Raw genomic sequence first — 16,839 nt, forward strand, 5'->3', positions numbered from 1 at the left:
ACCTAAGCCCTCTACAATATAAATTGCGGCAAAATGGCCAAAAATTCCAGGTTCCTGCAAACAACCCCTACTCTACACATCCTGATCCATATTATGAGGACATCATCATCGCTTCTCGGCCTTTTGGGTGAGTTCAAACGTAGGTATGAGGACATCAGCCCACGTGCCCTGCTTCAGAGTTGGTGGCGGACAGAGAGCACCCAAAACACAAGGACCCAGCGAACATGGTCCAAGTGGTTTTGGACGACACGAAAGCGGCCATACCTCCTCCACCCCCAACAGCCTAAAGAAACCATCTCCCTGAAAAACTCTGCATCGAGGTCCCAAAATATAATTTACCCTCAATTTAAAAAAAAAAAAAAAAGTAAGAAAAGAAAGGCCCAAAGGGAGGTCCGAATCCGGTGTGCGCGGCCAGCCAGCTCTGGGCAGAGGCACCAGGGAAGGCTGGGAAGGCCGTGAGAGCGGTCGTCCCTCAGACCGCGCTTCCAGGAGGCTAAGAGGCAGTAAGGATGCTATCGCGCGCTGAACAGGTGACAGGCACCAGGCCTGCGGCTCCACGGGCTCCCCGCTTTCTGCTCCTGGCAGCATTGGCCTCCACCACCTACCCCAGGCCCGCCCCCTTGATCCGCAGGCCAGCTTCTACCACACACCCGAAAGCCGCCGTCAAACCGAGAACAAGTCTGTGGCTTCCCCCCCACTCCTCTCAGGGCTCTCGGAAACACTCACTTGCCCGCCAGATCTTTATGAGAGCCGCTCGAATTCATGAGCTGAGCCAAGTCCTGTCGCACGGCCGCCGCCATCTTTCTCTCAGCTCAGCCGAGGCTGCCGGGCCTCACAAGCAAAAAGGAAACGAGCGTAGTCCTCCAGAGCTCAGCCAGAGGGAACCCGAGATGCCACAGAGTAGCATCTGTGTGGGCCAGAGCGCCGCACGTTAGGCGCCTACGCTAGGTCCGCCCCCAGGGGTGAATGACGGGAAGCTCCACTCCAGTCTGAGGCCCGCCCAGGCCTCTCCCACAGGCTCAAACTCTCACGCTCCCACTTCGGATTGGCGGAAGAACTCCAAGGGAGTGTGGCCTGAGCAACCCCAGTGAGTTCCGGGTACGCAAAATGACCGCATTTTCATTAAGTTCCGTGTCTCACGCCTATGGTTTATCATTATTTTGTTCTTTACCATAGCTCTTAAACTACGTGTAGTAAAGAATTTGTTGTTTTTATTGCCAATTCACCACAGACAGGTACTTTTGTAAAACGCAATTTAAAATGTCCACATTCCCCCTCGTACACTGTACTCTTTTAATCATACATCCCAGTTTGTCCTGGATATTGTCATTTTCCATCTGTTGTCCTGGAGTAATTATTAATAACAAGTCCTTTCACTCTAGAAACTGTACCATTTGGAAGACGAAGTATACAGTCATCCTACCTTTATATGTCATTGTAGTCATTATTTATATATCCTTACAGAATATCTTCCTGAAAATAGATGTAAATTTTTATTCTTTCTTGCTTTCACAAAAGATAACACAGCATATCATTATTCTGCTCTTGATTTTTTTCATTTTTTCTGGAAATCTTCCCATGTAAGTTCAGAGTGCTCCCTCATTCTGTTTTAGATCTGGAGAGCATTTTATAAAATGAGGGGATGCCATAGTTTATTTAATCCTTACAGCTAGACACTGAAGTTGTTTTTAATCAACCAATGCTGCAATGAAAAACTTTGTACATACATCATTTGATATGTGTATAGGTAGAATACAATCCAAGAAGAATGTGAAAGGGGAGATTTACTTACATTTTTTATAGATATTGCCAAATTGCACTTTATAGGGACGATTTTGCCTTTCTACCAGAAATATGTAGGAGTGCACTTTTCTACAGTCTTGCCCACAAAGGATGTCAGACTTCTGAATTTTTTACATCTTGATATGTGAAAAATAGCATGTTCCAACTCTTGGGAAGGTGAAAGAAAAGAAGACCAGAATAAGGAAATACTTTAAGAAAGTGATATGGAGTTTGCCCACATCAATTTAGATCTCACCCCATTGACAAGAATTTTGACAAAGGATCATGCCTAGCAACAGTGAGATTGGAAATTTTGTTTCCAATTGGGCAAACTTATGCCCAGGATAAAGGAAAGGATGGTTTTAGAGGGATCATCAGTAGTGTCTACCAGACTGTTCCTCTCACCTATATATCTGTGTGGGTCCTTTTTTCCTTTGTACCCTTCTGCTTACAGTAGAATACTCTCAATCCTAAAGAAGAGAGTTCAATTTCCTATTAAATTTTTAAAATTTTTTTTAATTGATTGATGAGAGATATAGAGAGAGAAACATCGATTTGTTGTTCCACTTATTTATGCATTCATTGATTGATACTTGTATCTGCCCTGACTGGGCATGGAACCCATAGCCATGGCACATTGGGATGATGTTCTAACCTGAGATACCCAACCAGGGCTCCCATTTAGTTTCTATGTCAGCTCAAAATCCAGGATGTCTGATGATACACAATGTTCTCCATCAGGACAAGTTGTGGATTTTCATGGTCCAAAGACATATAAACTATAAAACAAAATATCTGCCTCATGTCCATACCTATAATAAAAAACAGTAGTGGAGCAGGAACAGGATAACCACAGTCAAAACTCTGAAAAAGAATGGGAAACACAGCAATTTACTTGTCCATAACAATGGTGGGATCCTGGATAGGAATTATGAATGCCCACTACCCTGGTAGTGGAGAAAGTTCATTGGTTAAACTCTAATCTGCTCTTTTAGAGGCTCTCCATTGTGTATTACATTCTGTGGGCCAATTTTGTCCTCTGAATACAGATTAACTGGATGTTGGAGAATATTCCCTCTTTGGGGGAATGCCTTAGGGCTTGAATAATAGAAGGCTTTTCTAGGCCAGGTTTTTCTTTTCTTTTTTTTAATATACTTTATTGATTTTTTACAGAGAGGAAGGGAGAGGGATAGAGAGTTAGAAACATCGATGAGAGAGAAACATCGATCAGCTGCCTCCTGCACATCCCCCACTGGGGATGTGCCTGCAACCCAGAATCGAACCTGGGACCTTTCAGTCCCCAGGCCGACGCTCTATCCACTGAGCCAAACCGGTCTCGGCAAGCTTTTGTCGTTTTTAACCCATTCTTAACATCTTCTTTTTAACAATGGTAGCCTTAAAATAACCTGAAACAATAGGCTTAAATGAGAAGATAAACTCTATTACTTGATTTTTGCTTCCTCTTATCTTTGTTTTCTGGTGTGTGTGTGTGTGTGTGTGTGTGTGTGTGTGTGTGTGTGTGTGTGTGTTCCAGAAAAAGTCTTAATGGGTATGAGGAATCTCTTAGCCAAGTCATTTCTTCTGCTAGTGGGTGTACATAAGCAGTTGGCTTTTTCAACTTAGTAAAGCCCCAGAATTTCTGCACATTCTACCACTTATTATTGTGACTTCAAACTTTACTTCTAATACCTTGCTGGAAGCAAAGGGAAGTAGCCACAGACACAAATTGGCTCTTTCCAGATACATCCACTAGAGCTATAAGCTAGGGAGGGAGGTTGTCTGCCTTCCTAGTTGTTGTAGGCAGCAATTTAACTTAACTTTGTACATGACAAGGCCTCCGCTTTCCAGACTGCTCATTATCCCTGCCCAAACTCTAAGAGAATGCTACCTATTTTTAGGTTTTGCTTATAGGAGTGAAGGCACTGGAAGCTTGGTACTGGAAGCTTCATCTCATCCTCTTTTCAATTGCTTAGCAAGAAGTTAGCTAAACACGTCTGAATTAACTCCAGGGAAGTGCACAAATCCTACTTTTTCACCATGCAAAATCTTGGGTCCCAGCCCTGACCTACTGAGTCAAAATTGTTAACAAAATCCCTCTAGTAATTCTTTCACATTGACGATTGAGTAGCCCTGCTGTAGCAGATGTCAACACCACTGGTAGAGGAGCTCCTCTCACTAAACTCTTGTCAAATAAGGCCATTTCCCCGCCCTGGACACCCCATTTTTACATATTCAACTAGATGGTCTCCACACCCTCAATTTCCCTACAAATATGCAAAGGTATTCATCCTGGAGGCCTTTTCCTGGTGCATCTTCCACTCTATGTCCCATGTGCCCAGCTCACATATACTTTGATAGAGGAGGAAAAAAAAAGAGCATAGGTTATTATATATATTTCTGAATACTAATCCTTACTGTATATTTATTCCACATGTTGCTAGTGCTGTGTGACAGAATTGTTCTAAGGTGATCTTGTGTGTTTCCTAGCCTAGACCCAGAATCAGCCACCTTTTCAAAAAGTCCTTGTTCCTTTAGTTCCTTTTAGGAATTGATTTTTTTTTTTTTTAGTTTTATTGCTTAAAGTATTACAAAGGGTATTACATATGTCTCCTTTCCCCCCCCCCCCGCCCTTGACAATCCCCTGGCCTCCCCTACCCCCCAGTGTCTTTAGGAATTGATATTTACAGATAATCTGAGTGCTAGGGATTCTCATTGCTACTGTATTATTCATTTGGGAACTCTTTTTTTAAAAAATATTTTTATTGATTTCAGAGAGGAAGGGAAAGGAAGAGAGATACAGAAACATCAATGATGACAGGGAATCATTGATCGACTGCCTCTTGCACATCCCCCACTGGGAACCAAGACTGCAACCCGGGCATATGCCCTTGACTGGGATTGAACCCGGGACCCTTGAGTCTGCTGGCAAACACTCTGTCCACTGAGCCAAACCAGCCAGGGCTGGGGAACTCTTCATAGAACTGAACTAGAAAACATCTACATATTTGAAAGATAAAATAACTCATGAGTTCATACTAATACTTCTAAATCCAATGTAGGTGCTTTTATTTAACCTCTTCTATATTACATCTGTAGCTCCTTCCACATCCAGAATTAGTATATTCCATAATTGTTCATTTCATTCACCCCATGTTTATACACACAATAGCCTCAGTATAACAAAACTATTACTACCACCCCCAACATGTTGGCTGAGAAGAGTTCACTATTTTCCTGCTATTTCTCTCCTCATTTCCTCTCATTTTCCAATTGTAGTATATCTACATTATGAGCATATACTAGTATAGCCGTTACAAACAATACTTTCTTCATTTTAATCCTCATTTAATCTTTTTTAAAATGTATTTTTATTGATTTCAGAGAGGAAGGGAGGAAAGAGATAGATAAAAACATCAATGATGAGAGAGTATCACTGATCAGCTGCCTCCTGCACACAAGCCAGGCATGTGTCTGGGAATCGAATTGTGACCTCCTGGTTCATAGGTCAACACTCAACCACTGAGCCACACCCGGCTGAGCAATCCTTTAATCTTAGTTCTAAAAGTATTACAAGTATTACATATTTAACGTTCACCATCTGCCCTTATATTGATATCTCTCTAGCCATCTTTGCTGTCTGAAGCTAGTTCTTTAATCAGTTTCTGATATTCACTATCAAACACTTTCTGTAATAATATATGAGAACAGTTTTTCATGCATTTCCTCCCTTCTAGACACTTTAGTTCCTTATTGCCTCTTTTTTAAAAAACCACAGTGTTGTTGTTTTTTAATTTGTCACCATTAAATGTCTCAATTTTAAACAGATTCTTGGATTGGGGGCTCATATCCATCAGCTCGTTCAACTTTAGTTCCTGTCTCATCTCTAGAAGCTTTTCCAGAACTGCTACCTTCACCATGAAGCTCCATGAGTCTTCTTCATTTTGACTTTTCTAAAAAAGACACCGTGGAGCAAGAATTAGATTGGCAAATGGTTCTATGTCTTTTCCAATACTGCCTGGAATAAATTTATTGGAACTTCTGTCAAGTCATTTGTCTGAGGTCATGATTTCCATCATCTTCTTCCAGACTTGGCAGACCTGTTGGTGCTGAGCATATGAGGTCTTTTGAATCTGATGGTCTCTGTTGTTTGTTTGTTAGTTAGTTAGTTAGTTTTTAGTAAATCCAACACAAAGTAGATGAAGCAAATAAACATTGGTAGTCTTGACATCAACATGAGCTTCAATCATGATCTGCCATTTTTTGTTGTTGTTGTTAATCCTCTCCTGAGGATATTTTTTCCATTGCTTTTTTCAGAGAGTAGACAGGAGGGAGAGGGGAAGGAAGAGAAAGAGGCGGTGGGGAGGGGGAGAGAGAAACATCAATGTGAGACATTTGGACTGGTTGCCTCCTACACATGCCCCGCTCAAGGCAGGGAGCAAATCTACATCTACATGCCCTTAACCAGAAATCAAACCCAGTACTCTTTGGTGTATGGGCTCATACTTTAACCATAGAGCTACACTGGCCAGGGCTATCTTGAATTTTCTAAATGCAACTTTATCATTCTGCAGGTCAGCTGGCGTACTTCAAAAACCCAACCTTTGAGACCATCAGATATGATTTTGGTTCCTTGAGTTCTCATAACGAGTGTTTTTCCAATATTTCTTATATTTAACATAGCTGGTGCTTTCACATCATGCCAATATTTCTTTTTTAAAAAAAATATATAATTTATTGATTTTTTACAGAGAGGAAGGGAGAGGGATAGTTAGAAATACTGATGAGAGAGAAACATTGATCAGCTGCCTCCTGCACACCTCCTACTGGGGATGTGCCCACAACCAAGGTACATGCCCTTGACCAGAATTGAACCCGGGACCTTTCAGTCGGCAGGCTGACACTCTATCCCAGTGATGGCGAACCTTTTGAGCTCGGCGTGTCAGCATTTTGAAAAACCCTAACTTAACTCTGGTGCCATGTCACATATAGAAAGTTTTTGATATTTGCAACCATAGTAAAACAAAGACTTATATTTTTGATATTTATTTTATATATTTAAATGCCATTTAACAAAGAAACATCAACCAAAAAAATGAGTTCGTGTGTCACCTATGACACAAACTCATTAGTCAACAGAGCCAAATAACAAGGATTGAAATTTCTTTTGAGAGGCAAATTTTTTAAACTTAAACTATATAGGTAGGTACATTGTTATTAACTTAATTAGGGTACAACTAAGGCTTAGGAAGAGCCACACTCAAGGGGCCAAAAAGCCGCATGTGGCTTGCAAGCCGCAGTTTGCCGACCACGGGGTTAGGGCATGCCAATCTTTCTTAGAAAATGGATCAACTGCTTTCTTCTTGGCTCCCTTTTTTCCACCTTTTATAAGGCACTTATTCTTGCTGCCCGCCATGGTGTTGCTCCAAGAGCCAAAAGGGCCTCATTTCCTCTTTATTATACCTCAATAAAATAGACTCAATATTTTTACTTCTTTACTCTTCACTCCTAGTTGACACTTTTAGAACATATTTAATTCTATCCCTTCTATCCCACATAATTCCTAGGTTTTACTAAGAAAAGTTGGTACTTTAATTCCATTTCACCAAGTGTTTGGTTTTCTTAAATGTCCCTCCTACCGTCTGACTAGTTGCTATGACATGCACTGACCACCAGGGGGAAGATGCTCAATGCAGGAGCTGCCGAGCTGTAGTGACTTGGCAGCTGCAATTCTCAGGTGATGCACCCAGAAACCAGAGAGGAGGGAGCCCGATTCCTCGCGGGGCCGCGTGATTCCACCTTTGCCCGTGGGTTATGTTGTTGCTGGGGCACTGTGGGTCCCAAATCTGGCTTACTGCATACTTGCATTTGCGTTCCACACCCTGTACAAATAGCAACTTTGCAGAATGCCCTCTCGCACTCTGGGACCCTTTGGAGGATGTCTGAGAGCTGGTTTCAGCTCCATCCCCGCAGGTCAGGTTGAGGGACCTCGCCCCACTCTTCCCCCCACCCCCCTCCCCCCCGAGGGACCCAGCTCACTCTGCAGACGCTGGGGAGGGACCACTGGAGGTTGGCTCCAGGCGTGTCCAGCCCATCTTGCCCAGTCTTGCTCTGCTGACCACCTTCTAATTAATTTTCTTTCAATGTGCATCAATCCGTGCACTGGGTCACTAGTATTACTATATAATTTCAAGAAATTACTCACCACAAATTCCCCTTCTCTTCGTTGTCTCTTTTTTTAAAAAAAAATATGTTTGTATTGATTTCAGAGAGGAAGGAAGAGAGAGAGAGAAATATCAATGATGAGAGAGGATCACTGATTGGCTGCCTCCTGCATGCCCCCTACTGGGGATCCAGCCCAGAACCCAGGCATGTGCCCTGCCCAAGAATCAAACTGAGACCTCCTAGTTCCTAGGTCAATGCTCAACCACTGAGCCATGCCAGCCGGGCCATCGTCCCTGTCTTGACATGAGGTCTCTGTTCTGATTTGTTTATTTGGTAGGGTTCACTTGTGATTCCTCAGATGCTATGCATGGATAACATATTTATGAACCTGTATATATTCACAGATATCTTTCTATTGTCCTGACATGAATGGGATTTTGGCTGAGCTGCTATCCTTTTCCCTCAGTGACCTGTAACTGTCTTCTAGCTTCCAGGATGTCAGAGAAAAAGTCTAAAGTCTAGTGCTCTCTCTCCTCCCTGCTTTCTTCTCTATGAAAGACTGAATATGCAAAAACATACTTAAAGATAAAGCTCTGATCCACAACATGCAGCAACCATCAGGAAGCCTAACAACAATTCCTGTAGCAATCAGCTCCAAATGGCCACCAATTGATCAATAACTGACAGAGTCTTGAAATTTCCCCCACTTTGAACTTACAATTAATCAGAGAAAGCCAAATATGCTCCCCTAATCAATCACATAATTTGCCGCACCTTAGGTTAGGCTCCATGATAGCTTCCCAGGCCAACAGCCCCTATCAGGGCAAACCTGAATTCCCTTTTCTATAAAAGGTATGAAGCTTTTCCATTCCATGCCTGCCTTTGACTCCATGACAACATGGTGGCCAAGTCTCTTGCTATAGAAAACTCTTACAGCCCAGTCGGCATGGCCCAGTGGTTGAGCATTGACCGATGAACCAGGAGGTCACCGTTCGATTCCCTGTTTAGGACACACGCTGGGGTTGCGGGCTTGATCCCCAGTAGAGGGTGTGCAGGAGGCAGTTTCTCTTTCACCATTGATGTTTCTATCTATCTCCTTCCCTCTCCCTTCCTCTCTGCAAGCAAGATATATATATTCTATGCAATAAAAGCCTAATATGCAAATTGAGCAAACAGCGGAACAACCAGTGGAACAACCAGTAGCTATGATGTGCACTGACCACCAGGGGGCAGATGCTCAATGCAGGAGCTGCCCCCAGCCCGCAGGCCCCAGGCCAGCCAAGGTGGGTGCCAGCAGGGAGACTGGCAGCGGCAGCGTAATTGGGGGGCTGGGCAGCAGCAGGGGGTGGGGCCAGCAAGCAGGTGGTGCCAGGCTGGCCAAGGTGGGTGCCAGCGGGGGGGGTGGGGATAGGCCCCTGATCACCCTGCTGGTCACCCCACAGATTGGCCCTGATCACCAGCCAGGCCTAGGGACCCTACCCTGCACAAATTTCGTGCACCAACCGGGCCTCTAGTTTTTAAAGAAAACTCTTACAAGTAGCCTTTCCTTGGCTGGTCTTCATGCTCATTTCCACACCTTTCCCTGCCCCTTTTCCTGTCCCTTCCCTTCCCCTTGTTCTCCTCCTGCTACCTGTCCTCCTTGTTCTTCTTGCTTTTCTTTCTTTTTTTTTAAATATACTTTTTATTGATTTTTTTACAGAGAGGAAGGGAGAGAGATAGAGAGTTAGAAACAACGATGAGAGAGAAACATCGATCAGCTGCCTCCTGCACATCTCCTACTGGGGATGTGCCCGCAACCCAGGTACATGCCCTTGACCGGAATCGAACCTGGGACCTTTCAGTCCTCAGGCCGACGCTCTATCCACTGAGCCAAACCGGTTTCGGCCTTCTTGCTTTTCTTCTTTTTGCAGGTAACTTGTTTTTTCCATGTGGAAGTTTTTCAGATCTTCTCTTTCTAGGAGTTTCCCTCAAGTATGCTTAGGCATGTCTTTTCTCAGTGATCTTACCTGAGACTCAGTGACCCCTTTCATCTGTAATTGCAAGTCTATCTTTAGGTCAGGAAAATTTTCCATTATTATTTGTTTAATTGTTACCTCTCTTTAAACTGTTCCTTTCTCTCCTTCTGGAACTCCAAATAGTCATATATCAGGTTTCTTTATATTTTTTGCTCTGTGCTTTGACATACCTTTTACACTTCTCAGGCCACTTAGTAAGATTCAATATATCTTCAAAGTTGTGTTTTCAGAACCATGATTTTCATGCGTTTACTTGTGTAAAAATGTTATAGCTGTCTTATTTATAATAGCCCCAAGTGAAAACAACCCAAATGTTCATCATCAGGAAAGTGGATAAACAAGGTGTGGTATATTCGTTCAATAGGATACTACTGTTATGGGTTCACTCAGCAAGATAGACCACCGACTCAGAATTTAAATTTAAGAGCCTTTATTAAGCTGGCCAGCTGACTGCAGTTACAGCACCCTGCCGAAGCAGAGGCTGAACTGCAGCGCCAACTGCAAGAGTTACATATTATTAAATTCTGTGGAGGCCCAGAGAAAATGTGTCTTTCAAATTCTGGGCCCCCCAATATGGAGGAAACTCTCTTTATTTATACTTTTCCAGTCCTTTGTCTCCCAAATTTGGAGTGAGACTTCCAGGCCTTCTGAGAAAGAAGGCCTGCATGCTGGGAAGGGGCCATGAGACCATATCTCAAGGCCTGGCCTGATGTCAGTACCTTCCTATCTATGTGTTTTAGGAACAGACAGCACAGCATGACCCATCTGGCCGAAGCGCCAGATATGCAGCCCAGCACACTACTTAGCATTAAAAAAAAAATAACTACAGATACATATGGTAAAGAACAAAGTTCAACTGAGTACACTTGAAGATCTAATTTGCTTTATTAGGTGATTCATGAATCAGGCAGCATCCCATCTAGCAACAAGGAGGGTGCTCCAAAGAGTTGTGCAAAATGGAAGGTTTTTATAGATAGAAAAAGGGTGAGATAAGAAAGTTAAAAGAGTGAACTATTTAAGCAAGGATTACTTAATTATTTAAGAGAAAGTCACTTCACTTAGGGGAAGTCTTATCAAGTGGATTACCTCATGCCTTGCTGTTGCACCCCAAATCTGCAGGTAGTAATCTTACTCTCTCGCCCTGAGGAATAAACCCACACACATGACTTTGTAAAGCAATTTCATCAATTTCATATCTGGATGTCTAAATCAAACTTCTTTACTATTGTTAAGAAAAAAACAGAGGTGTCCGGCCAGCATGGCTCAGTGGTTGAGCGCCGACCTATGAACCAGGAGGTTACAGTTTGATTCCCAGTCAGGACACATGCCCAGGTTGTGGGCTCCATCCCCAGTGGGGGGTGTGCAGGAGGTAGCTGATCAGTGATTCTCTCTCATCATTGATGTTTCTTTCTCTCCCTCTCCCTTCTTCTCTGAAATCTATCATCTATCTATCTATCATCTATATATCATCTATCATCTATCAATCATCTATCATCTATCATCTATCATCTATTGAGTAGACTGCTTCACTAGTGCTGACCAGGGAATTTTAGACTGATTGGTTTAAAATTACACTCCTGGGAGAGGGTGAAACTTCAGTTTGATTACCTAATAAGTCTTTGTAGGGCTTAGCACAAGTGACTCCATTTTGGATTGTTGTTTCTTTTTTTTTTTTCAAGCTATAACCAGTTTTATTAAAGATACTTATCATAAACAATCATAGTATGTCAAGCAGGACATAAGCAAATAATCATTAGCAGTATACAACAACTTTCAAACTTCCTTATTCAATAGATTACCAAAATCAGAAAGCCACTATAAAACCCAATGAAGTCTTCATCTGATGCTTTGAACAGAGATAGTTTAGGAAGGGTTGACCTTTCACATTAAGCATGTTGTTTAACAACTTTTCAAAGCTAACCCTGACTTTCAGGAAGTAAAATGAAAATGGCAGTATTACCTATCTGTAGATCCACAATCTAAAAAAGGAACTGCTACTCTTTTGAGGGATGCCATCTCAATGGTGACACTGGAAAGTCCAGTTGCCCAAACATACTAGTACCTATTTTTGGGGGGTCAGGTCCAACAGGTCTCTGGGCTTAAGGGAGTCAAGTCTATGCTTAAGTGGAGAGGGAGAAAAGGACATAAAAATGAATCTTAGTTTCCCCATACCACAAGGTGTTTGTGCTAAGGTGGTTAATGTGTGTCAACATCAAGGGATTTCCTCCTCACAGGAACCAAGAGGAAGTCTCTCAAACTAGAAGAGAAAGGTTTATTTTCCTATGTCAGTCCAGCTTTGAAGACATTCTATTAGTACTAGATATCCTCCCACCAAAAAACAACAATGAAGTATTCTGTGTGCTAACAACATAGCTTTTTTAAAAAGAAAACTTGATTAAAAAATAGTATTTCAGCCCTGACCGGTTTGGCTCAGTGGATAGAGCGTCGGCCTGTGGACTGAAGAGTCCTAGGTTTGATTCCGGTCAAGGGCATGTACCTTGGTTGCGGGCACATCCCCAGTTGGGGTGTGTGCAGGAGGCAGCTGATTGATGTTTCTCTCCCATCGATGTTTCTAACTATCCCTCTCCATTCCTCTGTAAAAAATCAATAAAATATATTTTAAAAAATAGTATTTCAAACTGTGCAGTCACCAGAGATACACAGTTATCAAAAATGCACACACTTCACTTGGCATCTCCAGCACTTTCAGCTTTCTGTGCCTGGCTTGTTTTAAATGGACTTGTTTTAAATTGACAAATGGACTTATGACAAAAGGAGCCCAAGCCTCCTTTTCCCTTTGAGTACCTTCTCTCCCTTCTTTGCAAGGGCTTTTTGAGGCTTGGGCTCTGGCTTTGGAAGAACAGGTTTAGTCAATAACCTGGTGGATCGTCTCTGTGGCTTGTCCTTCACCTTGGCTTTATCTCCTTTAGCATCTCCTTTCCCTTGGGCATGATGGCAGTTGGGTGGGACGGACAGGTTGGACAAAGGGATGCAGCAGCACGTGAGCTTTAGTCAACCCAGGGGACGTTCTTGACTCTTCTTCACACTGCTCAGGTTTGTTGTTTCTTCTGAATACATGTAACAACACGAATGAATCTCAAAAACAATACACAGTGAAAGATACCAGGCATGAAAAAATACATGCCAAAAGAAGTACATGCAGTAATACCGGCTCATCTATAGAGGATGCAGTCCAAGGCCCCCAGTGGATGCCTGAAACAAAGTCCTGGACCCTATATGTACTGGGTTTCTTTTTTCTTATACATTTATACTTAGGATAAAGCTTAATTTATAAATTAGGCACAGTAAGAGATGAACAATAGTGAATAATAAAATAGAACAATATAACAATATACTGTAATAAAAGTTATATGAATATGTTGTCCCTCTTCTCAAAATATGTTATTGTACTATACTCACCTTTTCACTTAAAGAAGGACTTTACAGCTCCTCTTTGGCACATCTGAATTGCCAGCATCACTACTCTCGTGCTTTGGGGCCATTGTTAATTAAAATAAGAGTTACTTGAACACAGCACTGTGGTACCATCTCAGTCCATCTGGTAACCCAGACATCTGCTAAAGGGCTAATGTGTATATACAGCATGGATAAGCTGGACAAGGGATAATTCACGTGCGGGACAGGATGGAGCAGATGACAGTACAAGTTTTCATCTGATAGTTAGAACAATGTGCAGTTTATGAATTGTTTATCTCTGGAATCTTCCATTTGGTATTCTTGAACATACCTATGGTTTGCCATAGCTTGATTGTCTCAAGTTATAATTCTCTGCTATTCCCAAATAAGCTCATTTTGCTGGTAAAATGATGGCTATTTTATTTTTAAGGTTGACATTATGGTTCCATCTACATGTTCTAAATCAGACAAAACTAATCTGCAGTGATTGAAAATCAGAAATTGCCTGGGGAGGGGGTAATGAGAAAGAGTGGGAATTTACTGGGAAGAAGTAGGAGGTGATAGAAATGTTCTATACACTGGTAAGAGTGTGGGTTATATGCATGTATGGATTTACCAAAGCTCATCAAGTTGTACACTTAAGATCTGTGCATTTCACTGAATGTAAAACCCCCATTTAAAAAGGGAACTTTTGCCGAAACCGGTTTGGCTCAATGGATAGAGCGTCGGCCTGCGGACTGAAGGGTACCAGGTTCGATTCCGGTCAAGGGCATGTACCTGGGTTGCGGGCACATCCCCAGTGGGAGATGTGCAGGAGGCAGCTGATCGATGTTTCTCTCTCATCGATGTTTCTAACTCTCTATCTCTCTCCCTTCCTCTCTATAAAAAAATCAATAAAATATATTTTAAAAAAATAAAAAAAAATAAAAAGGGAACTTTTGTTGCATAATCTTGTGTGTATGTATTGAATTTAGTCTTCTGAAGTGCTTTTATTTATGTATTTATATATTTATTTATGGTTTACTAGTAAGTTGTCTTCTGTAGCAGTTTCAAAAGTTAATGCTCATCCAGCCTCAAAGGAAGAGAAGTTCCAACACAATTGCTCTGCTCCCCCAAAGTCCCACAGGTGTCAGGATGACCAGCAGGTCCTCTTAATAATCCCCAATCATGTCCTATCCCTCCTCTTGGAGGACCATGGATCTTATAAGCTATACTCTCTCCATTATCTAGCATGTTACTAATGTTGTGGCCCCACCCCATAACAAAGAAACAGAATTTCCGGAGGATGAGGCCCAGAAATCAGGATTTTAAAAAGATTCCCAGGTGATTCTAATGTGCAGCCAAGGTTGAGAACCACTGCTCTAGATTCACTATAACCTTAATCTTTATTCATGCCACCTATTGTCCACTGTATCTATCTGCTGGTTCCCACATAGTCATGTTTCAAGTGAAATCATATAGTTGAATTGGAAGAGGCGAGAAAGGTGAAAGAGATGTGATAACCTGATTCATTTTTGTAGACTATCTGGTATCCAGAACGGTGTGTTTTTTATTTAGTAAGTGCTTAAAAATATTTGTTAAATTTAGTAAAGAACATAATTGGGTAAATAGGAGACCTAGAAAATCCCAGCATTGTTGAATGTTATGTCGGGTCCATCTCCTTTCTCTGGGGGTGGCACTAAAATCAAGGAGTACACAAATCCAAAGATTGATTAGGAACTAATGTCAGTAAGTGGAGCAGATAGTCTGAATATGCTACTAACTGTACTAACTGTGGCAACAGCCAGAAGCAGATAGTGAAACTTGGATTGTAAAGCAAGAGCTCTAAGAGATAGAAAGACAAGTAGGAAGGGTTGGGTTTAGAGACTTAGTAGAAGGACTGTCCTGGATAAAAAAATTGATGAGAATTGTGGTCAACAATAGAGACCCTCAGATTCTCTTAATAAAAATAACACCTGGAGAAGTTCTAGCTTCTGTCTTGGTGTAGAAAGATGGAGAAAGCATTACTCTTATCACCACAACATAAGCTAGGTAATCTACAAAATTATCACTTTTACCAAGCCAATCCGAGAGCTGAGGTCACAGGGCAACAACTGGCCTGAGATGTAAGGAAAGACTGGTGCTTCTATCTAAACACAGAAGAGATGCAAAACACTGGATCACTGGTGGCGGAGCATGGGAAGGAAGATGTGCAGCATTCAAACAGGAAAAAGAATTCTACTACATTTTAAAATAAATTGCTAAAGACAGAGTGTGGGCTGGCATGGGAACCCCATTGGAGTCACACTCATAAGGGGAGTTCATATCCACTCCCAGGCTTTTCTCCAGGGATCTTCACTGGGCACCCAGGACGAAGACTGGGGACAGAGTGGCAGACAAAGACTGTGGGGTCGTACAGGTTTAAAGGAGAGGAGAGGCTGCCACTGCAGGAAAGGCAATATGAAGCCTGAGCCTTCTCCTCTAAGGAACATAAGACTCAAACTGATGGAGAAGGCAGCAAACCTGTTGTTCCTCAAGGGACAGGTGGGGCCCATTGCAGCTGGAGTTATAGGAAAAAAGAGAAAAAAATCCCCTCTATTCCTGGGAGAAGACTAGAAACTATCCTGAACCTAGACTATTAGAGGTCATAATGCTGGGGAGGGTCTGAATCACCGAGACCCAGGGACCCCAAGCCTGTGTAAGTATGAAGTTGGAACAGGATGGGAGAGAAGCTGTCTTCCTTACCCTCACCCCCACAATCAGTCTAGCAAGCACTAAGTAACAAGAAATTTACTGCTGGGAAAAGGGCATGAACTTGCAGGGGTGGGGAATGTCTGGCCCTGAGGGCTGTATAAAGCCTGAAAAATCATTTGGTCTGGCCCTGCCAAGGCATTAGGGGTGTTTATTAAATATTTGACCAAATATAGCACGCTAAATATTTTTGTTTGTTTTCTTTTTTCCCCTTCTAGAAGGCCAATTTTTAAATTGATAATTTTGTATGGCCTGCAAATTATGTTATAAATATCTAAATGGATCTTGGCAGAAAAAAGGTTCCCGCCCCTGCCCCTGCCCCGGCTTAGAGTGCCGTCTCTGAGTGGCAGGAGCACAGAAGGTCTAAAGCTGGACTTATGACAAATGGACTCATGAGCAAAGGAACTTCTGAATAATCTTTTGTTAACCAAACTACTTTAAGAAAAATTTATCAACTGTAGTATACTTTGTACTTAGCAGTATGCCTGGTGCCTAATAGGTATCCAGTAATACAGTTTGTTTTGTCAGATCCCTGACTTTAATGTGAATGCTTGTGCCATTTCACTCTAATGTATGAAGCTACTGGTGTTTTCTGATGACTATCTTGATCTAATTAAGAAAATATGTTCATTTCTCATTTACTAAGAATTTTTTTTATTATTGATTTTATTTTTTTTTATTGCTTAAAGTATTACAAAGGGTATTACATATGTATCCATTTTATCCCCCCGTC

General features: G+C 42.1%; 1 protein-coding gene and 1 pseudogene across 3 annotated transcripts in view; both read right to left on the reverse strand.

The window, feature by feature from the left end:
• Positions 1-989, reverse strand: part of COPS4 (COP9 signalosome subunit 4) — a 36,904-nt gene extending 35,915 nt beyond the window's left edge. For 2 of the 3 annotated variants that reach the window (XM_059666650.1, XM_059666660.1), the window contains exon 1: positions 727-989. In XM_059666650.1, the coding sequence (XP_059522633.1) occupies positions 727-800 (74 nt within the window). In that variant the 5' untranslated portion in view covers positions 801-989. The remainder of the gene's footprint in view (positions 1-726) is intronic. The other variant, XM_059666643.1, reaches the window with a different exon arrangement.
• A 4,592-nt stretch (positions 990-5,581) lies between these two features.
• On the reverse strand, positions 5,582-7,195 carry LOC132227163 (small ribosomal subunit protein eS1-like; annotated as a pseudogene).
• Between the last annotated feature and the right edge of the window lie 9,644 nt (positions 7,196-16,839).

This window comes from Myotis daubentonii, chromosome 1 (assembly GCF_963259705.1).
Source record: "Myotis daubentonii chromosome 1, mMyoDau2.1, whole genome shotgun sequence".
In the NCBI taxonomy this organism is placed as follows: Eukaryota; Metazoa; Chordata; class Mammalia; order Chiroptera; family Vespertilionidae; genus Myotis; species Myotis daubentonii.